Source organism: Tiliqua scincoides, chromosome 1 (assembly GCF_035046505.1).
Source record: "Tiliqua scincoides isolate rTilSci1 chromosome 1, rTilSci1.hap2, whole genome shotgun sequence".
In the NCBI taxonomy this organism is placed as follows: Eukaryota; Metazoa; Chordata; class Lepidosauria; order Squamata; family Scincidae; genus Tiliqua; species Tiliqua scincoides.
The window spans coordinates 183706960-183732195 of record NC_089821.1 but is presented as its reverse complement, the minus strand read 5'-3'; the positions used below and the strand labels follow the sequence as shown (position 1 = coordinate 183732195).

The following is a 25236-nucleotide window of genomic DNA, read 5'->3' as shown; positions in this document are numbered from 1 at the left end:
AGAACTGAATAATTTGTATAGCAAGTTTCCTTGAGATTCCTCAGAGCCTTGTATGCAGGCATAAAACTGAAGTTCGTGTCATTAAAGATATAATGGATTGGGAAATGTGGGGTGCATTGGGAGAATTGAAGAAGCTGGGATAACATACACTACAGTGTATAGAAAATAACTGACAGTGCATTAGTAAATTAAAGTCAAGTAGACTGAGAACTGGAAGCTAGAACCTATCTACATTTAATTAACACATACTTTAAATGCTGTTTTAAATATACACTGATGCAAACCATGGTTGTCAACTGTTTAAAATCATGGTTTGAATTTCTGCACAATCACTAAGAAACCATGGTGAATAACAGGAGAACGAGATGGGAGGAAATTGTTTTGTAAAGGTGAGGTGATGAAAAAGGGAACAAGACAGATAATGAGTATGGCTCTGAAACTTATTCCTAGACCTAAAGAAAGTCCAGATCTTATTTTTTCTTCTTTCTTTCTAGATTAACTGTCTCCAAAGTGGAGATTGCTGTTTGCCCGGAAAGGCATCCCTGGCACGGACAGAGCTTACTGTTCCTACTGGGGGGCTTCTCCATTCTGCAGCAGATCACCCCCTCCCCCCCCCCGACCTTCATGGCAGCCAGTCATTTCCAGGATCTGTCAATTCAGCAGGCTTTGTGTCTGGATTTCCAGGCATGCGTGGCTGGCCGCTGCTAAGGTTGGGGGCAATCTGCAGCAGAATGGAGAGAATCCCAGGCGGAACATTAAACTCTATTCATTTGGGGGAAGGACTGCGTCAGGTGCCAGATCTGGTCCATGGGCTGGAGTTTCGTGCCCACTGTTCTAGATTAATACATAGTTATAAACTTAATTTTAGCTATGAATCATAAAGACTGGCACTTACAGAGACGGACAAAGTCCTTTTCCAGAACTTCACAGACTGAGCTTCTAAGGGCAAAACTGCATTGAAGTTTTAATATTTATTGATTGTTTGTATTATGATATATTTTAATAGCTGCTTTGAGCTCTAGAAAGGTGGTATATAAACTTTTTGAATAAATGAATAAATAAAATTGCTAGATGTAATCGATAAAATTAATTGGTGTATTAATAATTTGTCTCTTTGATATATGTGGAAAGGATCTAAAACCCCAAGTCCCTCTGTTAAAATCAATTTTAACAGAGAAGATTCAGGATTCAAAGTACAACAAAATATGGATGTTCATTGAACTTTCAACTCAAGAAGTCCTTCCCAAACATAATTTGATGGTCTGCTGACAAGAAGTCAGAGGTGGGACAGAAACCCATAAAGCTAGTTTTGGGATTCTATAATTATAAAGCTTCGGTGCAGTATTTCAGAATCATTACCAGGTTTTAAAAAATATGATTAACCTGAAATGCCATAATCGTTATGTGATACACACACTGCAACATGATATACACATTTTAAGCTTTATACACAGAATTACTTTTTAGATACATTGTACACTACTCCAACTACCAAAGTAAATAGTTTGTAGAAAAAAATATGTTTCTGAAAACCTGAAACTATACATGTGCTTGAGACAATTTCTTCTTTTGCTGAAATTTCTCCAGTACTTGAACTTTTGTTACAGAGTTCTATCACAGTGAATTTTTATCATCACAGACTAGCAAAAACAAGCAATACTGTGATTAACCACCCCATTCCATATACTGTTCAATTACCCAGGGATGTCCAAAGTTTTTGGCAGGAGGGTCACATTGTCTCTCTGACACTGTGTCGGGGGGGGCGGGGAAAAAAAATTAATTTACATTTCAAATCTGAATACATTTACATTATACATAAATGAATATATTAAAGATGAACTTGTATGAATGAATGAAGGACTTGCAACAGCTCAAGGCCTATAAAAGACTTTGCACAAAGCAAGGCTGGCCTTTCCTTTGCTGCTGCTACTGCATCACAGATGTGAAACAGCAAGCAGTGGAGGAAGCCCTCATCCCACAGCTCAAGCGAGAGGTCAAACAGTCACCCTCACACTGAGAACATTTGCATCAGGTCAGTGCGGACTCCAACAAATCTTCAGAGGGCCAGAGGCTCATTGGAGACTGGGGTCTCCCTGTGGGCTGGATTGGGAGCCCCCGAGGGCCGCATGTGGCCCCAGGGCCGGGGTTTGGGCACCTCTGCTCAAGAACAAATCTTTGCAATAGATATATTTGCATATTTAATAGCTTGGAGCAGAGTAACTGAAGGTCAGTCTTTTCTCATAGAGACCGGTTTGTCCCCTAAGATATTTAGAGGGAGCCCTTCTTCTGCATGTCCCCCTTGGCTCAAGCAAGGTAGCGTTGAGAGGAAGAGACTTCATGGTAGTAGCCTTCCAAATGTGGAATTCCCTCCTGGGCAAATTATTATCAGCGGCCCACCCCCGACACTTTCCAATGGGACTGAAGACCTTTTCTTAAAATTTCAAATGGCTTTAAGGCTCTGCAGGAGTTTTTATTTGCTGTTAGTTTCATGCTTTTATACAGGACATCTCAAGAAAATGTACACACATTTTATAGTGTCAAATTTATTATGCTATAACTCATAAATATACTGCATACCATGTATGCAAAAGCAGGTACTTCACCAGTTAATCAATTAGTCAATGAATTAGAATAAGTGCTCGAAATGTTCCCCCACTGGCATTTATACACCTCTGACCTCGTTGACTAAGGAATCTGCAGACATCCACCAACGTGTGTGCTGGGATGGTTCCGCCCATCTCTTCAATTCCTTCCCTAGATGTTTGAGTGTTGCAGGTTTTCTACAATAAAGTATGTATGAATTAGAACTCATTAAAATGTGTGCACATATTTTTTTGAGACACCTTGTATTTTAGCTGCTAGTTTTAGGATATTGTGGATTTATATACAGCACTTTTATTATGTAAATTTTCATTATGCATTTTATACATTTTTATTTTTTATGTTGTAAACTATCTTGAGGACCAATTTTGTTCACCTAGGAAAAAGTGGTATAGAAATCCCTGAATGAATACATAAATTTAGAAACATCAGGCTAGCAAGAAAATGAAACAAATGGGTCAATGTGGCGGCTTTTCTTTTTTAAATAAAATAGGATCATACAGAAATATATCAGATTTTATCCTACGTTTATATGAAGCAAAGTCCTGTCGTTGAATACTTTAGAGCAACATTTTCAGAAAAGGGGCTGGACATTCAGTAAAGACGTAATCAGGTCACTGCCAAACTTCCACGTTACTGAGCTCCTGGAGGTGGCTCCATGGAGCTTGACTTGGGAGGCGAAGCTTTTCACCCACTTTGCTACCACTTTGCTACCAGATGTGGAATGGCGGAGCCCACTATCTGGGCTCACAAAGTTGGGAGGCGAGGTTTGCTTCATCTTCTTTGGTTTTTCTTGCTGGCATACATTTAGACTCCATGAGCCTGAGCAGGTGGCTTTGCCTCCCAAGCTGAGCTCTGTGCTGGCCTGGTCACTTTGGATGGTGGGTCAGGCCCATGGGTAGTGATTCCCCCCCCCCCCGGTGAGTAAGATGAAATTACCATAAGTCTGATTGAACACTATGGGCTTCCTTCTGAATAAAATAAATGTTTACATCTACCCATGGATCATGGGTTGCTGACCTTTGTGTATGACTCTTGCAAATTACCTCTGCATGAGAAGATACAACCCACCCTTATTTAAAGCAATTCATAATTTTATCCTACATATTTAACATTTCTGGATGAAACGGATTTCCAGAATTTCAATTTCAAGTAACAAAATAACATTTTCTATGAGAGTAAGCTACAAAATATACTAAACTGCTGCTTCAAGCTATATATGCCCAAAGCAGAATTGTGAATAGCAATTATAGTACAGGCATCAGCAGTACAAATAAAGGCTGCCTTCTAGTTTAAAACACATAATTTTCTTTATTTTAATAAAAAAAATCATACTACAATAAGTATACACTTTATCAATCTAAAGTTTAGCACTTAGAGTACTTAAGAAATTATGCTATTCATCATGGATTTTTTTTTGTTTTTATCTACTTTCTACAACTGGTGTTGAACTTTTTACGTGTGTTTACATGGGTGTTGTGGCATCACACACTTCTTTCTGTTTTATTGTTTCATAGGTTCTGAAATTTTAAAACATTCTACAGATGGAATTGGAAAGCAGGATCTGCTCACATTCTACCATCTCTGCAGTGCAACAAAGAACTACTTTAAACATGTTGAGAATCAGGCAACGCTATGAAAAGTTGCATCCTCTTCTGTACAACTTCAGGTGACAGGTTTGTTCCAATTTCTACTGTGAAGTTCTGCTGACTGCTACAATCCTAGCAGGCAAGGAGAACTAGTCTTAATAGAAGGCTGAAATGCCCATTTACAAATTGATACATCTATGTTGATGAAAATAATACAAAGTGTGTGTGCGTGTGCTTAGCAATCATTCCAAAAAGCTACGAAGTGACATATGTGCATCAGATTCTTTAAAAACAAAGTGAAAAAGATTTTTTTGCATTCTCTTGAGCAGGGGTCTCCAAACATTTTGGCCAGAGGGCCACATCAAATATCTGGCACGGTGCTGAGAGCCAGAAAAAAAATTTAAATATAAAATTTATATAAATAAGAGATGGAACTTAGATGACTGAATAAATGAATGAATGGGCTCATTCATTCAAACTCTCTGGCCCTTAGAACACCCTCCAGATGCAACCAGATCACAGTTCAAGCCATGTTCGGTCAAGTGGGCCAGAGACTTTCAGGGGACAGGAGGCTGGCTGTGGGCCAGACTGAGGCTAGTCACTGGCCGCATCTGGCCCCGGGCCAGGGTTTGGAGGGCCATGCTCTAGAGCAGGGGTGCCCAAACCCCAACCCGGGGGCCACTTGTGGCCCTGGGGGGCTCCCAATCAGGCCCTCAGGGAGCCCCCAATTTCCAATGAACCTCTGGCCCTCCAGAGACTTGCTGGAGCCCATGTTGGCCCAATGCAACTGCTCTCAGCATGAGGACGACTGTTTGACCTCTCTCCTGAGTTGTCTCACCTGACAAGGGCTCCCTCCACTACTTGCTGTTTCACGTCTGTGATGCAGCAGTGGCAGTGAAGGAAAGGCTGGCCTTGCTTTGTGTAAGACCTTTTATAGGCCTTGAGCTACTGCAAGACCTTCATTCATTCATATAAGTTCTAGCTCTAATAAATTCATTTATGTAAATTAATTCTTTTTTCCCCCAGGCCCCTGACACAGTGTCAGAGAGATGATGCGGCCCTCCTGCCAAAACGTTTGGACACCCCTGCTCTAGAGTAGTGTTTCTCAGACTGTGGGCTGGGACCCACTAGGTGGGTCATAAGCCAGTTCCAGGTGGGTCCTCATTCATTTCAATATTTTATTTTTAATATATCTGACTTGATGCTACTGTGGTATAAGACTGCATTTGGGGAAATGTTACAGATCTGTGCTTTTTACAGGCTACTCGCTATAGGCTTTTCACAATGATAATCAATGGGGCTTACTCATGGGTAAGAGTGGGTAGGATTGCAACCTAGGATTGTTAAAAATCTTTCTGCTTGATGATGTCACTTCTGGTGGCTCCTAACAGATTCTCATTCTAAAAAGTGTGTCCTGGTGCTAAACTCGGTAGGTCCTTAGTCTAGTGAATGGGGTTAAAAATCAGTGAATTTGGAAAAGTTGCAGAGTGGTCTATAGGCGAGGTTCTCACATAGTTAGCACTGGCACCCACTTTTCAGAATGAGAATCTGTCAGGACCCACCGGAAGCAATGTCATGACTGGAAGTGACATCAACAAGCAGAACATTTTTAAGCTTCCTAGGCTGCAAGGATGCCCACACTTACCCAGGAGTAAGTCCCATTGACAATCCTTGTTAAAAAAATATACACAGTAGCTTGTTCAAAGTACAGGTCTGTCACATTCCCCCAAGTGCAGTCACATACCACAGTAGCATCAAGCCTAACATATTAAAAATAAATGAATGGGGAATTGGCTTGCAACCCACCTGATGGGTCCCGACCCACAGTTTGAGCAACACTGTACAGTCTTGTGGGTCGACCTGAACTGAGACAACAAGGAGACAGGCACACTCTGGAAACCCGACTCCTGAACTGATTCTTCGCCTGTGTACGCGCAGAACGAGAGGAGGCTCCCGAGATCCCCTGCCCTCCAGTGGGGCAGGTGCAATCAGTCCCTGTGCGGAGGAAAGGGGGCAGAAGTGCAGGAGCAGAGACGGGGCGGGAGGGGGAGCCACCTCCCGGCACTCCTCCCCGCCCTGGAGCCCGAGCGGCCCTTCCCCTTCCTCTCGGCGTTGCTGCCACTGCTGGGCCGGGGACGGAGCTGGCAGCCGCCATCGAGAGGCAGACAAAGGCCCTGCGGAGCCAGCCGAGGCGGCAGCGGCACAACAAAGGGCCGGGCGGAGAGGAGCCGCGAGCACCGGGCAGGGACGGGGGCTCTTCCCGGGCAGCTCGCGGGAGGGGAGGTGGGGATTCCGGACGGAGGGCAGCTCCCCTCCCGGCGCAGGGGGCGGGCCGCCTTGGGCAGCTTCGCTGAGGGAGGGAGCGCGGCCCGCCTTCCCCGAGGGTGGACCCTCCGCCCAGAGGAGTCCCGACGCGGCCCGGCCCGTCCTGACCTGGCAGAGCTGCTGACAGTACTCGGTGGCCGCGTCCACGGCCGTCCCGCCGCTCTCCCGCAGCGCCGCCTCCAGCGCCAGCAGCCTCTCCTTCAGGCGCCGCGGCTCCGCGAGGCCGCCGCCGGCCCCGAGGCTCCCGTTGTCCTGCTCAGCCTCCTCGTCCGCCATCTTCGCACCCCGCTCCGTCGCGTACGCAGCCCCCCTCCCCCCCGCGAGGCTGCTCTCCACGGCCCACCTCCCCTCCCGCACGCCCGCGCGGTCACGTGACTACACAATGCCACGTTCCGGGAGGGAGGGGGAGCAACTGTCACGTGAGGGCCCTGGCTCGCAGCTCTTCCCTCCGCCCTGCCCCGAGCACTCAATGGCTCTGTTTCGCAGAAGGCGGGGCCACGCCTGGCAGTGCCGTCACGTGACTGGCACGGCGCGCGCCCTGTGGCTCTGGTGGTCATGTGACGTCTCTCCAGGACTTTTGGCGGCAACGAAGCAAATAGAATGTGGGAGCCTTTCGCTTTCGGTTGCTGGGCGGTGTTTTTCTTGCGCTGCTGGGAGTGGCTCGTGGCTAGTCCCAAGGGGGTTACTCGGAAGTAAGTCCCATTATAGTCGGTGGCGCTTACTCCCAGGAAAGTGTGGATAGGATGGCAGCCTCAGAGCCGAAGCCTCTGCATGTCTACTCAGAAGTAAGTCCCATTAGAGTCAATGGGGCTTCCTCCCAGGAAAGTGTGGATAAGATTTCAGCGGGAGTTTCCTAACTTACGCAGTTCAATGCAATTGCTCTTAATATATTGTATATCTTAAGCCATTTCTACCCAATGTTGCATATATGCAACAGGGATCAAATGTGTACATTCTGTGGACTGGGCAGAAATCAGTCTGAATTCTTAGCTGTCTTGAACATTTGCTTTGGCATAGGAAAGGCAGGAGAGAAATGTTTCAGATAAATAAAATAAGTATTCTAGCTTAGGTCTCTCCCTTCTTTTTTTAAAAGGTGAGGTGTGGTGTTGGCAGCCTAAGCCGCTGAGACTTCATAATAATTAATAATAACAAGGTTGCAGATGTGTTAGAAGTTTTTCTAAATCCTTCCTGAGAAATAAATGCTTAATACTGAGTTCTTGTTCCATGTTGTGTTTATTTGATGCTTCAGGCAATTAAAAATATTTAGAAATACAAATTTGCACTTGTCTAAGAAAATTCAGGGTGTGGAATTCATACTTATAGCTCATTTTACAAGAGGACCAAGCAGCGGTGTTCCTGGCCCCCTGTGCCAACTGGGGCCAGAACCACAGAATGCCCCCCCACTGGGGGCCTTGGAGGGCCTGAGGAGGCAGCACACAGCCTACTCCAGCCCTCCAAAGGCCTTCTGAGGCCTCCGGAAGCCTCAAACACCATTTCTGGTTTTGTTGGTGTTAAAGGCCCTCCAGAGGGCCACGGAGGCTGTGCACAGTGTTCTTGGCCCTCCAAAGTGGGCTAGGAAGGCAGCAGGGGGGATGAGGAAGCCACTGCTGTCCCCACAGGTGTGGGACCCAGTACTTTTGACCCCCTTGCTCCCCCAAGGTACACCACTAGAACCAAGGTAATTTGCAGAAGCAGTGATTTTTTTCATCTTGCAATATCCAAACTACACTCTTCCCTCCTTATAAGTGCTCTTGCTATGACTTATCCATACTACATTTACAGTTTTAAGACCGTCCCTCTTTATCCATACCATAATGTTTGATATAAAGTCTAGGAATGATGGGGGGGGGAGGAGGAACCAAGTCTCTCATGGAGGCAAAGTCTATTACACATTTTACCCTCCACTTTGAGCTCCTGAGACAGAGTTGAGGATGAATTTTCCACATGTGCCCAAGAAGGAGGACCAGGAGGTCAGACTGAATTTTGAGTTTCTTCCTCTGATAATACAGAGGTCTGGAAGGGCCCCCTTTCTTAGGTGTGCTTAACCCTTGGCCTCAGGGCTTTAGGAGAAGTGTTCTTCAGGACCCTTCAGGGGGGGAACAGAGTATAGTTTGGGAAGTGGTGTCTTTCTTTGTGTGAGGTTTACTGCCTGAGAAATAGTGCAACCCTACACTTTCAAGGCACATGCATCACATGTTCCCTTTTACAGTGCAAGTGTTTTTGTACTGTTTTTCTACAAATCAGTGTGAAGATGGGTCCTAAAGAACAAAAGAAGATGAAAAAATCTCATGAGAAAAGTGGAATAACAGGTAGAATTTAAGACAGTTGCTCATAGTTTGCTTGAAGTGCTAAACTTCATTACATGACCTTCTGAAACATTTTCATTGTTTCCTTTTACACTTTATTGATACTGTATAATTTACTAAGTGTTATTTAGTCTATTTATTGTATCATGCAACTTTCCCCTTTTGTTATTAGACATAAAGGGTGATTTTGGGATGAACTTGGAATGATTTTGGAACTTTCCCCATTGAAATGAATGTAATAATTGTACTCGTTCTAGATAAGGGCTGTTTTCAGGAATGGATTAGGTTCGTATAAAGAGGGTAATGTGTATAGCTATTATAGAATACAGTGGGACCTCCTTATCTGTGGGGGTTTAGTTTCATCCCCCCTTCCTCCACAGATAAGGAATTCCATGGATGCTGGGGTCCACACTCAAAGCTCTTGCAATTAATTATTTGGAGCCTCTTGAGGCCTCTCTTGGGTCACACCAGGCTGGTGACCCATTCTGTTGGCCTCCATGGGCCTCAGGATGGCCTGCAGAAGCCTCCAGAATCTACTTCCTGTCAAACCAGGAAGTTGTCTCTGAAAACTATTATTAGCTGGTTAATAAAATAGTCTGCTCACCATACTAATATCATTGTCAATTTTTAGACCAATGATTTTTGACAATTTTCATCTCATGGCACACTAACAATTCTCAGGGCAAACCATCAGTTTTTTGACAATTGACAAGGCATACCACACTACTGGCAGAGGGCTCACATTTCCAATGGTCCTACTAATAAATTCCCCAAGCTCCAGTGGCACACCTGTGGACCATTCACAGCACACCAACGTGCTGCAGTGCACAGGTTGTAAAAAAGATGTTTTGGGGCCCAATCCATTGGGCCCCCAGCACCAGCACTGATCTCCAGCGCTGGCACTGGGTGTCATAAGCATGCTGTAAAGCATATTTATGGCATCCTGAGAGTACGGAACATTTCCGCCTAGCCTCAGTACAGCTGGACAGCGTCCTGCAGCACTGGCCAGAGGTAAGGCTTTTTGGGGTGGGGGGAGGTGGGGAGTGGGTGGAATGGGGTAGAGGAAGGATCAGGCCCAGGAGGGGGATGGGAATGATGGAAGCATCCTCCATCAGATCCTGTGCCTCATGTTGGGCTGAAAAGCCTGACATGGAGCTCCTCCATGCCAGCAAAATCACTGGCGCAGACTGAAGGAGACCTATTGCAGGGCCTACCAGGTAAGTTCCCTTACCCTGTGAAGACCCGGCGCTACTGCTATTTTGGTGCCACTGTGGCCCTGGGCACTGGGAAGCATAGGATTGGGCTGTTAAATGGCTTACTTTCTTCCCCCTTTGAAGTTCAATGTCCTAGCAATCTTACAAGGTCACAGTAACTATAACATATAACCACATAAAAATGTGAAATGATGCACTGTTCAACCTTGTACTCAACTTCTATACTGGAAAACATTATTTAATCTGCATGATTGAATCTGGATTCATGTGCTAGCTCTGAGGTTGCTTCACCTATCAATGTCATATCCACAGTTGTTGTCTGTGAAGTTTTTTTTTCTCATCTACAGATGTGGTTGGATCCCAGTCATCCAAGTTACTATCAAATGCCCATTCATCTGTTGCTTTCTATTTAGACAGACAATAGTTATCAGAAGTTGGGAAAGAAACATGACTGACACCTTGATTCCTGCTTATCTGCCTCTTCCACTGGTTATCTTTTAGGAAACTGTATTACTGTAATTGGTCTGTAGGCAATACATTTCTTGTATGAAGAATTCAAACATACTGTCAGTTCAAATAATTTTATAACTGGTTTATATGACTTCACGTTTTATCATTTCCCAATTTGTTCTTTTTATTTAATATTTTGTGTAAAACCGCTCCTGTTTTGTATTCTCACAATGTCTCTACAAAGCAGTTCATGTTCTTGTATTCATATTTCAAACCAAGTCTCCTTTTGAACTGAAAATGGCCAAGCAGCTTCCACGATCAAGTAATATGCTTTCTCACCACCACTGCCAATGTCTATAGGTAGCCTTGTTTCATATCAGATAGTATGGGACAATTGCTATAGCATCATTGTGTAGGAAATGTTAAATTCATATGCATCACCCAGTCTAGCTATGACAATGCTCTTTTGGTTCACACTGAGAATTCCAAACATTTTCAAGAATGTACTATAAAATGTTTCAGGATATAGCTTCTTTTGTGAATGATATGGAATCCAGGTCAGGATTTTGCCACTCTCACTAAGGCTGCAATCCTATGCACACTTTCCTGGGAGTAAGCTCCATTGACTATGTATGGGATTGGGCTTGAATTGAAATAATTGAGTGCCAGCGCAATCCTAAACTTGTCTTTGACTGGCGAGGGTGACCATTGCATCTACCAAGGGTGTCACAAATGTGCTGTAAAGCAGATTTGCAGCACCCGGAGAGCAAGCAGTGCCAGCAGGGAAGCTGTGTTGGATGCCGACATGCATCCAGATGATCTGATGCTGGCAGAGGTAAGAGGTACTGGGCAATGGGAGGGTGGAACAGAGGCAGGGAGGGGGCGTTTCTGGGCAGGGAAGGACGGATCAGGGGATGGGAGGGGTCAGGATCGGCAGAGCAGGCCTCCGCCATATCCTATCCTTACTCCTTGGCCCAAATGGACTACAAGAGGCTGCTTGGGCTTCTACCAGTTAAACTGCTGGTGCAGATATGAGTATCCCCTCTGGGCAGACTGGGATGTTACTTGGGATAACAGGGAAAATATTGCCTTATCCTGAAGGACCGCCAGTATATTCCTAACCTGCTCTGTTACAGCTCTGCTTCACCAGGCAGGTTAGGATTGGGCAGCCAATGTGTATCAGTGCCTCTACCTACGTGTGTCTCCTATACCAGGCACATCTTGCTACTGCCACCAGGTGCATACTTACTTGTTCGGCTTTCCAAGTGTCTTGCCTTCCAGAGTTTTTTCATTTGTTTGTTTGTGGGTTTTACCTAGTAGAGGAGAAGGATGCTAAGGACACTGTGCTTACCTTTCCACTGATACTTGTTACCTTGTCACCCCTCTTCATTTCCTTAGAACTTTTTACTTGCTAACCTTTGCCCCTGTTAAGTTTACTATGTTCTGAAATGTTCCCTAGCGTCTAATCACACATTGCATGCAAATGACTGTTGCAAAAGTGACAAGGATTTCCTGAATTATATGAACCCTCTCCCCATCAGCTTGTATGTTCCTGATATCAGCTAGCACTGGTGTTGAAAATTCCAGTGTAATCTGGGGAATCCTCATGATAAGCATCACTGTTTTATGTCCCCTTCATGGAACTATGTCCATAGGGAAGCATTTCTCTGTGACTTCCTCAGCTGGCTCTCATTCTACCATTAAATAATCTTGTGAGGTAGCTTATTATTCTCTCAATTTTACAAATAGCTGCCTCGAATTGCCTAACAGGAGTTGGAAAGGTATAAATGCTTTCTAATCAAGCAAGTAATTAAAATATAAGGCAGAGAGATGGCTGTCTTGTGAGTTCATGGCTAAAGAGGGATTCCAGTCCGCTTGTCAACTTTCCATGACCTAATAAGATTTTTGTAAATACTTGCTTTTATGGTCAATAGATTGTTTTATAATATTCTTTATTCCAGATGTTTGGCTTTTCTGAAAAGATTTTCCTCTGTGGTAATGAAAGACAGATAAAAATAAACATGGAACATAAATGTGATCTCCATGGCTTCTTACAGCAGATTATTTGTTCATGGAAATATCCACTTGTACTTTCCACCTAATTAATACAAGCTGGAAGCCTTGAGATGGAGGTGAAGTCCCCTGCTGTTCTGTTACTGATTGCAAACTATTTGTACTGTCTACTAGAAGAATATTGATTTGAATGAAGTATTGTGTACAAGGAACAGGGAAAAACCAAACTCCATGAGTGGGAATGAAAAACTAGATATGTAATCATAATTTTTATTCATAAATGTATGTTTGGAATTAAAGGAAGAGAAAAAAGTGCCTTTTGAAGTATACTTTTGTGGCTAGGAGAGCAACCAAATGTTGAATGACTGTTTCACTAAAAATTACGCATTTCTAGTCCTGTTGCTTTTAAGGAGGGAGGGAATAAGCATGTATAACTCCTCTTCACTAAAATAAGACTTAAGAGTGGATCATGCCCAATGCATATTAAAGGATCTTGTCACAGAAGCATTCATCTTTAGTGTAAGCTAATCACAATTGATACAACTATTCTTCATACTTCGGGAGCATGTCTATTACCTGGGGGATGCCTAGGTTATGACATTCATTGACTCCTCCTTGACTTGCCCACATTTTCTCCCTGTTTTGACCTGTCCATCAGTGGGGGTTGCACCTGTGGCGAAGGCATGCTGGTGTGTCATATTGCTGGTTCTGTGCCAATTGAGCTGTCATTGAACCAACATCTGCAGGCACACTGCCTGTGCGGGATTGTGCTGTCAGCCTCTTATAGTCATCTCTCATGGTCTCATCTCCTTACGTGATGTGTCTGCTGATGACACACCAGAATCTCTGCTCCTCATTACCTTATCTTTTCTTGTTTTGCAGAATACATGCATTATATGTGTGCAGCACAATCCTATCTTGCGCTGGAATAGGCAGGCCAGGAGGTCTATGCTGTATCCAGCGCAAGATAGGAATTCAAAGTGGCTCAGTTGGAGGTAAGGCGAAACTCTTCCCCTTACTCCCAGGTAAGCCACTGCAGCCTCAATGGGTCTCCTCGGTCATGCGCCACCTCTGGAGGTGGCATGTCTGAGGAGAGCAAAGCGGCTTGCAGCTGCTCCACGCTTTCTGGGAATGGGGGCAAAGATCTGGCATATCTGCCAGGTCCCACCATGTCTCCCCCACCCCCGAAACCGCCTTCCACCTGCCCTGGAACACCTCCCTTCCAGCTCTTCTCTTTACGGCATGTTTGCAACCCTCCTGGGCTGGCGCAAGGGACTTGCACCGGCCCAAGGGCAACCTAGGACTGTACCCTTAATCAGAGAATGTTGGCCAGTTGTCCTGTCTATCTGCAATGAAAAAAATGATGTTGGAAATTGAGAAGCAATTTATTTGAACCTGATACTGACCAATAGGGAAGAATATTTAGCTTCTTAAGTGAAAAGAAAGAAAGATCTCTTAAAGAAACTCTGAATAAGAAATTGCATTATTGGATGAAGCAACCAACATGCAACCAACTCATTCATGTGAACACAGCATTTTTGGCAGTTTTGGGATTATACCTAGTGCAGAAATGCAAGCCTTGGTTATTTACTTGGGTGCTTTTCATTATATCTTTATCCCATCCTTTCTCAGTTTGGTGCAGATTTGTTAAGAAATAAGAGAGAGACTTTAGTTTCAAACCCCCCTTCATTCTTCTGCACACACCCATGCTTATTGACTTTTCTTTGTCATTAACATCTCATTCCTTCAATTTTTTTTTTGTAGTTATTTTGCAGTCTGCAGGTCCTCTTTCAACAGGTACAAAGGACAATTTTGCACAATCTTACCAGGCACTGCAAAACCCATTGCATTATTGTTTGGGAAGGGAGAGGATGAGTTAGTCCTGGAAGAAGGCAGTCTGACCAACAGAAGTAGCACCTAGTGGTTAGCTCACATGCACCCCTTCCTGCTTCTCACTTTCTCTTTACTGGACCAGCAACTGAATGGGGAAAATGTTTTAGGTGTTTGTATCCACTGCCACCATTCCAGGTTACAGAGACCAGGCCGGGGGGCGGGGCGGGGGGGAGAGATGTTGGAAAATCTCTTTCCAGGAGAACACTGAATCCTAGTGGTTCATGTGAAAAATGAAACCCACAGTAGTGCCTGCAGGGCGAAGAGATAGGATAATCCATAGCACAATCCTATGCCTGTCTACTCAGAAGAAAGTCCCATTGTGTTCAGTGAGACTTACTCCCAGGAAACATGTTTAGGATTGCAGCCTGAATTACCAGTGAACCAAAGGTCAAAATGTTAGAAGTTTATTAAAAGTCTAATGAAAAGGGATGAAACACTATGGAGAAAGATAAGTAATAAAAGTACAAGCAGGCTGATGAAAAATGGAACAGCTCAGCTGGAAAGCACAAAGAAAAATTTTCATCAAATGTATACAATTAATCAGTAACACCCAGTAAATAAAACAGGGATGCTACTGAAAACTCTTTAGCCCACAGACCTCCACCCCCTGTCCAATGCATTGAAGCCAGGAAAATATGTATGCAGGTTGGAGTCAGCAACTAGGAAAAATAAAGCAATTTCTTAATACAATGTAGTCAAACAGTCCCTTGCTAAATCTATTTACATTGCTCAAGGAAGTCCCAGGCCTTTTACTTGTGGGTGAGCAAGTGGGTGCTCCTCTCTGAGCTCCCAACAAATGGGTGACATAGAGACTGGCAGAGAACAATGAAGACTTCCTATGGGATGGTAGTAATCAAACTTTGCTTTGATAATGTCAAGTTATCTGATTGGAGAAGTGAAACCCACCTGGATCACTCTGTTGCATCCAATTGACCTAAATCAGGGGTGTCCAAACATTTTGGCAGGAGGGCCACATCATATCTCTGATACTGTGTTGAGGGCCAGGAATAAGAAGAATTAATTTACATTTAAAATTTGAATAAATTTACATAAACAAATTATATTAGAGATGGAACTTATATGAATGAATGAACGTCTTGCAGTAGCTCAAGGCCTATAAAATGCCTTGCACAAAGCAAGGTTGGCCTTTCCTTCGCTGCCACTACTGCATCACAGACATGAAACAACAAGTAGTGGAGGGAGCCCTCGTCCCACAGCTCAGGTGAGAGGTCGAACAGTCGTCCTCAAACTGAGAGCAGTTGGGTCAGGCCAGCACGGGCTCCAGCAAGACTCTGGAGGGACAGAGGCTCATTGGAGCCTGGGGGCTCCCTGTGGGCCAGATTGGGAGCCCCCGAAGGCCACAAGTGACCCATGGGCTGGGGTTTGGGCACCCCTGACCTAGATAGATAGGTTTGACCATCCAGTTGATAAGTGCATGCCAGTCCTAGAAGGGGGAATAGCTATTCCAGACATGAAGAGGGGCCCATTTTGCATCTAACACATGACCAGAGAATAATGGAGTTTGCCAATAAAGAATATGAATGCTGCACAAGAGCTTTCCAGAAACTCTAAGACTGCTGACTCTGCACAGGGGCTCTCTCTCTCTCTCTCTCTCTCTCTCTCTCTCTCTCTCTCTCTCTCTCTGTGTGCGTGTGTGTTTGTTTATTTCAGTGTTTTGCACAAGAGCAGCATTTCACTGGGCCACTATCGTTCCTGAATGGATACCCTTATGCAAACTGTCTTCCTGTTTATCTATTTCATTTGGTTGTGGATGTTTTCGTGCAAATATAAGATTCTTTTAAAATGGCAGAATTTTGCAACTGTGGAAATAAAGAATTTCTTCTGAGATGGGCAAAACATGGCTGCAAAACATCATTCAAGAGCTTGGAGCATGGGCTGCAGGTCCACACATTTCCTTCCACAACTTTTTCATGTCTCCAGTGCAAATGATCTTTCTCTTTCCCTCATGTTGTAGTGTTACATGCACAGTGACTCCCACGGCTGGCTTTTTGCCTGGAAAGTGAAGAAGGGAGAAGGAAAGCAATGCGGGAACAGAGCAAAGGGAACAAAAGAAGCGTGCAACCCCGTGGGCAGCTCCCGATCCTTTAACTATGGTTAAAATATTGGAAGCATTATGTTTCCACTTGTCCATAGTAGGATTTGTGGTCCCACACAGCCCACATATTGTGCAGTTTATGGTCATGTAGAAATATAATTCTCTTTGAATTGTGCATTGTTTTAGAGCAGGGGTGTCCAAGCCCCAGCCAGGGGGCTACTTGTGGCCCTTGGGGGCTCCCAATCTGGCCCACAGGGAGCCCCCAGTCTCCAATGAGCCTCTGGTCCTCTGGAGACTTGCTGGAGCCCATGCTGGCCCGATGCAAGTGTTCTCAGCATGAGGATGACTGGTCAATCTTTCTCATGAGCTGTGGGAAGAAGGCTGCTTACTGTTTGACATCTGTGATGCAGCAGTGGTAGCTAAGGAAACACTGGCCTTGCTTTATGCAAGGCCATTTATAGGCCTTGAGCTATTGCAAGACCTTCATTCATTCATATAACTTCTCTAATATATTAATTTATGTAAATTTATTTAATTTTATTCCCAGCCCCTGACACGCAGTGTCAGAGAGATGATGTGGCCCTCCTGCCGAAATGTTTGGACAAGGCTTAGAGTGAAGAGACAGTCATAATGTCAAGGTATGAGCAGAAATGAGGCAAACATTACGAGGATTGTGTGAAATAGTGTTTCAGTATATTTCATTTAGTAGCTGATAACTTTTATTGTTGTTAGACTCTTCTGTTTTGTATTTCCTAGTTTTCTACTAATATTATGTCTCAAATATGAAAATAGACTATGGAACCTGAAAAGAAAACTCTCTAATGTCACTTAAAAAACCTGTAAGTCTTTTGTTATGGTCTTTTAATGGCAGCAGTAACTCAAATGGCATATGACAATGCAAGAGAAAACGACATGGTAAACATCACTGATCCATGCGCCCACCATCATCTGACCTTCTTTTAATATTATAATGCAAAAAGCGATTTGCTCAAGAGTCAAGGAAGAGATAATATCAGATTGATGAAATAGTAATTGCATTAAGCAGTATTTAGCCAATGAGCAGAAATTACAGTTGATCCTTTGGCTTAAATGTAGGTGGAAGATTTTGCTCATATAAAAGAAAAGCGCAGCGTTTATTCCTTCCCAGCATTGACAAACAGGTGCATCTAAGGCTCAAAGCGTCTTCAAGACCCTTAAATCAACTGGCTTCACTTGGAAACAAAAGGGTAATATGGCTTAACATTGTATAGTTGTAGTCTTTTTGTTAAAATTTCGTGCTACCTGTATAAAGTAGAATCTGTTTAAAAGAACAAAATCCTTGCTAAAGATACAACTTTGTGTCAGTCTTCCTTCAATAATATTTGTACATGTTAATAGGCATTGGATCTCAAACTCCTAAAAAACAAAAGCATGAGTAAGGGCACAATCCAAACCAGGTCTACTCAAAAGTAAGTCCTATTTTCTTCAGTGAGGATTACTCTCAGGAAGGTGTGGTTAGGATTGCAGCCATAGTTAAAAACTTTAAGATAACAATTGCTGCTTTCTTATTCTTATGTGTTCTTGTGTGCTGTTCCTGGAGACTAACATTTTATTGTTACAAATGAAGAACTGTATGCATTTCCCTGTGTGCAGCCTGTACAATATAAGCCTGAGTATAGAGGTTAGTTGTACTGTTTTCTTTTGCACTCATTGGTTCTATCATTTCTGTGGATGATGCACAACGTTTTTATTATTATCATTTAAATTTTTTTTGCTATTTGTTTATCAGATGACCTTTCCCTTCTTCCATTTTTTATTTTGTACATGGCCCAAACTACTCTTGTTCAGTTACTTTATTTCCTACTGAAATTAGTTGAATTTGTTGTTCTGTCTCTCCTTTGTTGTTTGTTGCTTTGAATAAATATGTCCATATCTTCTGTATATTACTTAGGGCCAGCTCTAATGTAATGGTTTTCCTACAGAATGGGAACCTGGGCGTAACCACTGGGATGTGATTTACATTAATAAAATGCACTGAAAATGTTTTGGGGATCCTGGAAAATCCATGTGCATTCTGCAAGAAATATACATGAACAGAATACTGGATGGTAGCTGTCTCCTGATTACTGATCAATCTTGCAAAATCTACATACATTTGATGTAATGTCACATATTTTATTTTGTCTAGGGTCAAGTGGCAGTATCCTAAAGCATGGATCAATTACAAACATGTTACATTATAACTAGCACTCAGGACTACTTCACATGTTACAGAGAGAGTGGGCACATAACATGTTTATCAGTATACCCAGGATGATCCCTATAACAAATGAGAGCCCTACAAGTCTCTTTAAAACATTTTGTATACTGCATCCATGCTGCTGGGAACCTTGACTGACTCTAGGTCCCCATGGTATGCATATAATATATACACACCAGAAACTGGTAGTATTGTCTTCATGTACAGTATTAGGGACGCAATGCACAGATATGTGCCTACTAATGTCTGTAATATGTGAACTGGCCTTTATTGACATTGATTTCATATTGGTTGAGTGATTTAAATGTAATCTTTTGTTTTAGAATTTGTTTGGTATAGGTGAAAGCTGGAGTCGGAAGGAAGTCACTGCTACCTGGAAAAATCTCTTCCATGATCAGACTAAGGACTTTTCTTTACACATTGTGCATCTTAGTTGTAGACGTCTTATATTTAAGTGTACAGCAAAAATATGACAGGTGTGCACGTTGGGGTCAGGGTTATGGTCTGGTTTGATTCAGCAAAATTGATTGAGGTCGATCAATGCCTGGATCAGAAACAACATGGATACCTTATGTGTCCTATTGTAGAAAAGTGAACTATAAAGATAAACAAATAAATACAGTACATAATGTGCAAATGAGAGTTTCAGAACACATGTATCACACAGGGACATTCACTATACAGCCAGGATTTAGTGCATATCTGGTAGAAAATCTAGTGTTGTTGCTGCATAGTATGTGAAATGCATCATACCCCTTGATCTTTCACTGATCTGCAAAGCATCATACAATATTAAATGACAAAGTTGCTGGAGTGGCTGGGAAGACAGTGGCTTAAATTTCATGCTTGATGGCTGCTTTGAAGCTTGTCACAGGTAAATTAACACTACGCATTAGACTAGGGAGCCAGACATAGTGCTAGCCATAACAATCCTTTTAGTATCAGTAAGAACATAAGAAGAGCCCCACTGGATCAGGCCAAAGGCCCATCTACTCCAGCTTTCTGTATCTCATAGTGGCCCACCAGATGCCTCAGGGAGCACACAAGACAAACACACAAGAAGTGTACATTTTTGAACCAGTTGGAAGGTGAACAATTGGTGGCATCTATAAAAGGATTATCAAAGTGATATATTATTACATGTTGGTACCAGGGTCAACTTGCTGCATCACAATTGCTAAATGGTACAGGTTGGGCATCCCTTTTGCTTGGGACCAGAAGCATTTTGAATGTCGGATTTTTTTGTAATTTGGAATACTTGCATATACATAATGAGAAATCTTGGGAATGGGGCCCGCATCTAAACAAAATATTCATTTATGTTTCATATACCCCTTATACCTAGCCTGAAGGTAATTTTATAAGTTTTTAATAATTTTGTGCATGAAATACAGTTTGTGATTTTATTTCTTTAGGCAAAAAAGTAAAAGAAAAAGTCATGTTGGTGCTCAAAAAAGTTTCATATTTTGGAATACTCCGTATTTCGGAATTCCTGATAAGGGATGTATTTACATCCTGTATACAAACCTGTATTTACAATTGTAATCAATGCTACATTCAGATACCAGAATTCCAATCTTTCAGATTAAAACTCTGATCCTCTAACAGCCCAATCCTATCCAGGGCCTATGGCAGTGGATCTCATGATCTACTGCCATTTATTTGACCCAGTGCAGCAAAAGCAACTCCACTGCCTTGTGCTTCAGGGCCACTGGCATAAAATACTGGAGGCCCCATGCATACACCAATCACCCAGCATGCAAGGTAGTGGTGGGGATGGGAGAGGGAGGATCAGGGTGAGGAGCAGGCCAAACTTGTGATGGAAGCAGGAGGACCTTAGTGGCAGTGACACACACCAAGATCCTATCCCTTTTTCCCTGGGCCCAACACACACTCTGATGATTCTTGAACTTATGCCAAACTGGTGTAGATCTGAGGAGATTCATTGGTGGCCAGGCAGCTTACAGGAAGTAGGTAAAAATGATTTTACTGACCTCTCCTGGATTGTCTGATCAACCCTCCTCATTATAGCATGCAGCATGTGCTTTGTGGTGCTGCTGCATCATGCAATCTGGTGGGGGATAGGACTGGGCTGCCCACCACTTATTTTCATAAAGTCACTTAGTGTACAATCCTAACCAACTTTCCAGCACTGGCATAGCTGTGCCAGTGGGGCATGTGCTGCATCCTGCAGTTTAGGGACAATCACAGAGGCCTCCTCAAGGTAAGGCAATGTTTGTTCCCTTATCTCGGAGTTGCGTTGCCCTTATGTCAGTGCTGAAAAATTGGTTAGGATTGCAGCTTAGACATTTCCAAACAAATCTGTTTAGGACTGGTTTGAAAAATGTTTCCCCCCCTATTTTTTTTGTACAGGAGAGTCATGGATTGTTACGGAAAGTATGCAGCTATCACTTTTGCCATGTTGTCTGTATCTCTGAACATTCTTCATTCGTTGCCAGAAGAAGAGTTTATCATGCAGGGTGAGATGCCTTAATTTCTGAAATAAAAGAGAGCATACAATGACCAGGATTAATAAAAAGTACCAGTAAAATCTTGACCATCTGTGTTCCATGATAATTAAGCAGACCTGCTTGGCATGGAAAATACTATAAAGCAGTGTTTCTCAAACTGTGGGTCAGGACCCACTAGGTGGGGTGTGAGCCAATTTCAGGTGGGTTTCCATTCATTTCAATATTTTATTTTTAATATATTAGCTTGGTATGTGACTGCATTTGGGGAAATGTTACAGACCTGTACTTTTAACAGGCTACTATGTATATGCTTTTAACAATGATAGTCACTCCTGGGTAAGTGTGGGTAGGATTCCAGCCTAGGATTGTTAAAAAATTTCCTGCTTGATGATGTCACTTCTGGTCATGACATCACGGGTCCTGACAGATTCACTAGGTTGTTGTTGTTGGCATCCTTCAGTCGTGGAAGACTATGGTATCGTGCTCTGATTGGTGGTTCTGGAACAGAGTGTCCTCTCCAGTACACGAAGCCTGGGTAAAGTAGATATGGAGGATTTCCCATGCAGCAAATCCCCCCTCTCCACATCGCTGAAATGGTCCAATGGAAAGGCAGAAGCCAGTACGGTTGGTTCCAGTGGCGTCGCAGGAGTTGCCAGAACGTGACTGTGTTCAGCCATGAACTGCCTCAGGGACTCGATTCACTATATAGAGAGTAAAAAATGTGTTGGTGTGTGTGACAAGTCCAGTTGAAGTCTGTCCTGAAAAGTAGCTAGTTTTTATTACTGCATTTAAAACTCTTTGCAGGAAGCCCAGGATAATAATAAATAATAATAACTAGGTATTTATATACTGCCTTTCTGGTCATCGGATTACTCCTCTGACTTTATTCAAGGCGGTTTAGATAGGCAGGCGTTTCTAAATCCCTCAAGGGGATTTTTACTTTACAGGATGTAATGTTAATGTAGCAATGTTAATGTAGTTTCTGTCCTGGGGTAAATAACAGGCAATGGGAGTCCAATCTGGATCAGAACTATGGTGGGGGCAAAGAGTTAAATTCTCCTTCCCCACAACATAGCCTTGATCCAGATCGCTTCCACCATGGCTGCTATTTACCAAAACCAGACAAACCCACAGGCTCAAACAAAAGTACACTGAAAGTAATGTCTAGTGTGTATGGATGTGCTTCACTCACTGGGCTGAGTCACAAGTTGAGTCATGAGTCAGCAATCCTGCAACTCGAGTCAAGTCACAAGTCATAGTGTGCGCCATCATGACTCAACTTTTGGAAAATTTCAAGTCATTTTGAGTTGAGTCATGTGCCATTTCGAAAAATGAGTCAAGTCCTTGAGCCAAAAAACCCCAACATAATCCTTTCTCACCTCAAACCCCTCCCCCTGCACCTACCTCCTGGAACCACCTACCCTCCTCCCACCACCTCTGCTGCTGCCATCAGTCTGAAGACCAACTTCCAGACCTCCCACAAGGTCAAAAAAGCAAGTAAGGACTTACACACATTAAGGACTCTAGATAGGGACTTGAGTCTATTCTAGTTATGACTCTTTTCCAGATCACTGGCCCTGAGTCATGAGTTGAGTTGGGAGTCAGTGACATCCAGAACTTGACTCAACTCAAGTCGCCAAAAACAGCATTTTTGGAGACTTGAGTCGAGTGCCCATCCCTACTAGTAGTAATCCTTACTGAGTAGTAAGCCCTGTTAAACTTAGTGGGACTTAATTCTGAGTAAACATGTGCAGGAACAGGCTGAGCCTGCACATCAAATCTGGAAGCTATTGGTTGAATAACAGTATATGCATGATCCATTAAAAATTAAGTTATAGAATATACTTTTATGTTTGGATAAGAAGCACTCTTACCAATATTGTAATAGTGCTTTAGAACTTTTTTTATAAACATACAGGACTTGATATAGTACTTAGTATTAAACAGAAACTTGTAACCGAGAGTGTTGTATAGATTTTTCACTATTGGCCAGCAGAGGGGGTACCTCATTCACAAACTGAGAAATGTAGGGTGACAAATATAAGACTGCAGATGGACAATAGTTCCCCCTCCCCACCAAAAAAGATGAAGGAACCTGAAAGAGGGAATCCTTGTGTAAGGTGTGTGCACTCTAGTGCCACGACAAGTTGTTGGGGGCCCTAAGTCCATTGTCTTAAAAATTATAGTTTGTTTGAATCCTAAGAATTAATCAAGCAGAGGAATTCTATCTTCAGTCTGAAAACTATTTTAACTCTTGTATGTCGTAGCAGAATAAATAGAGAATTAAAAGCCCACCTTGGAAGACTTTTCCACATATTAATATTAGTATCCATTCCAGATATTTGGAGCATAAAGAAGGAGTAACAGTCTTGGGTCAGAGGAGCAGCTTCAGTTACCTGTACCAGGTACAGGTTTTGTGCAACTTTGCAAAAGGCAGGTACTGTGTAACTGGAAGGATAAAAGTACAGGTACCTAGGTATCTGGGTATTAGAACTGGAGGACCCAGCAACCAAAGATGAGGTAGCATATTAAAATCAAGATATGGGAGATAAATATATCAGGATACATAATCCTCTCTGGATGGCATTGTACTCTTTTTGTGTGTTTGACAGGTTGTTCAGAATGTAAACTAAGGCAGAACACACGTGTGGCAGGATTATTCAATGGACGTCCTGTTTACCAGTGCGAAGGATGCTGTTTCTCACGGGCTTACCCTACTCCGATGAGAACAAAGAAGACAATGTCTGTCCCAAAGAACATTACATCAGAAGCAACATGCTGTGTGGCAAAGTCCTTCCAAGAGGTAATCTTGCTATACCTATGCAATATGGGGTAGTTTCCATGTTGCATGTGTATCCTTTCCCTTCACATCAAAAGGGCATTGGAATCCATAGATATGCATGGTAACCTGGGATTGCTGACTTGGACTGGATGGGGTGGAGAGGAGAAGTGAGAAGGGACAATGAGGAAGTCAGACTGCTCATTACAGAAGAGATTCATGGTCTGATCTCCTAATGTTTTTGTTTTTACTTTTGGGTGACCTCCGGGGGGGGGGGTCCCACATTTAATCAGAGTAGTGGCATTGTGGGGGTAGTGTATAACCTTTGCAGTCTACTTACAACGGCAGTACATATGTGATATTCCCAGACCAGAGATTCTATTGGATGTCATCTAAAAGTGACTGTAGCCTTGACACAAACATTCCCATTGTTGCTAGATTAACATAGATGATCATAAAGGAACATTTTAGCAAGGAAACAAAAGCCAAAGATTAAGTTTGTGTGAAAACCCTGATTTTTGCAATGAACTTAAATGCAATTTTATTGTATATTTTCCTTTTCCAAAGGCCCCAATTCCCTTTAAGGAAAATGTAAGAATAGAGAATCATACAGCTTGTCACTGCAGTACCTGCATCTATCATAAGTCTTAATACTGCTACAACTGGACCACCGATGGCACATCATGGACTTTTCATTTTGTTTGGCTTCTGTGACAATGTTGTGTAAGGTTAACTTTTCTGATTGAAAACCTTTTTGTCTAACATTCTGTGAAATTCTTCGTTCTGTATGCAATAACTTGTAGTTCCCTTTCCTTCACTACACACTGAGTTAAGCTGCTAAATATGTGTCAACATGTCATCTAAGGACCAAATATAGCATTCTGCATGATAACAACAGCCTTGATTATTTTGTACCTAGGGTGTAAATTAAAGTGTAAATATTTTCTCTAAGGAAAACAGTGAAATAATCATTTGAAATAAGTTTATCTCCAAGAATTCCATGTTTATTGAACTGCAGGAGAAATGTGCTACATTTTTTCAAGATGACACATACAGTACTAGGATGCAGACTTTTTCTCTGACTCAAATGACACAATTTCTGTGGTGGATATGGAAACATATGATGCTTATTGCAAGAAAAATGTCCATTAAAAGGAAACTTACTTCATTGTTTTTCAGTTTTTGATTTTGAAATGAATTCCTTTTAGTGTTTGGTTTGGGTTTTTCTCTCATGTATTTTCTCTGTTCAACAGAAACCTAAGCCATGTACCTGATAAAGTAAGCTGTTAATTGTGAAACT

The 25236-nt window shown here is 42.8% G+C and overlaps 2 protein-coding genes across 2 annotated transcripts in view; one reads left to right on the top strand and one right to left on the bottom strand.

The window, feature by feature from the left end:
• ZNF292 (zinc finger protein 292) overlaps positions 1–6932 on the bottom strand; it is a 38552-nt gene extending 31620 nt beyond the window's left edge. The window contains exon 1 of the mRNA XM_066612555.1: positions 6624–6932. Within this exon, the coding sequence (XP_066468652.1) occupies positions 6624–6791 (168 nt within the window). The 5' untranslated portion in view covers positions 6792–6932. The remainder of the gene's footprint in view (positions 1–6623) is intronic.
• Positions 6933–21066: 14134 nt separating this feature from the next.
• CGA (glycoprotein hormones, alpha polypeptide) lies at positions 21067–24587 on the top strand. Its single transcript, XM_066609994.1, has 4 exons — positions 21067–21166; positions 23770–23960; positions 24052–24060; positions 24522–24587. The coding sequence occupies exons 1-4, from the start codon at positions 21067–21069 to the stop codon at positions 24585–24587; spliced, it is 366 nt and encodes a 121-aa protein (XP_066466091.1).
• Positions 24588–25236: the final 649 nt, after the last annotated feature.

Coding starts and splice junctions, on each gene's coding strand:
- CGA (XM_066609994.1), top strand. CDS start 21,067: ATGGATTGTTACGGAAAGTATGCAGCTATCACTTTTGCCATGTTGTCT. Junction 21,167..23,769: donor AGAAGAGTTTATCATGCAGG/GTGAGATGCCTT, acceptor TGTGTTTGACAG/GTTGTTCAGAATGTAAACTA.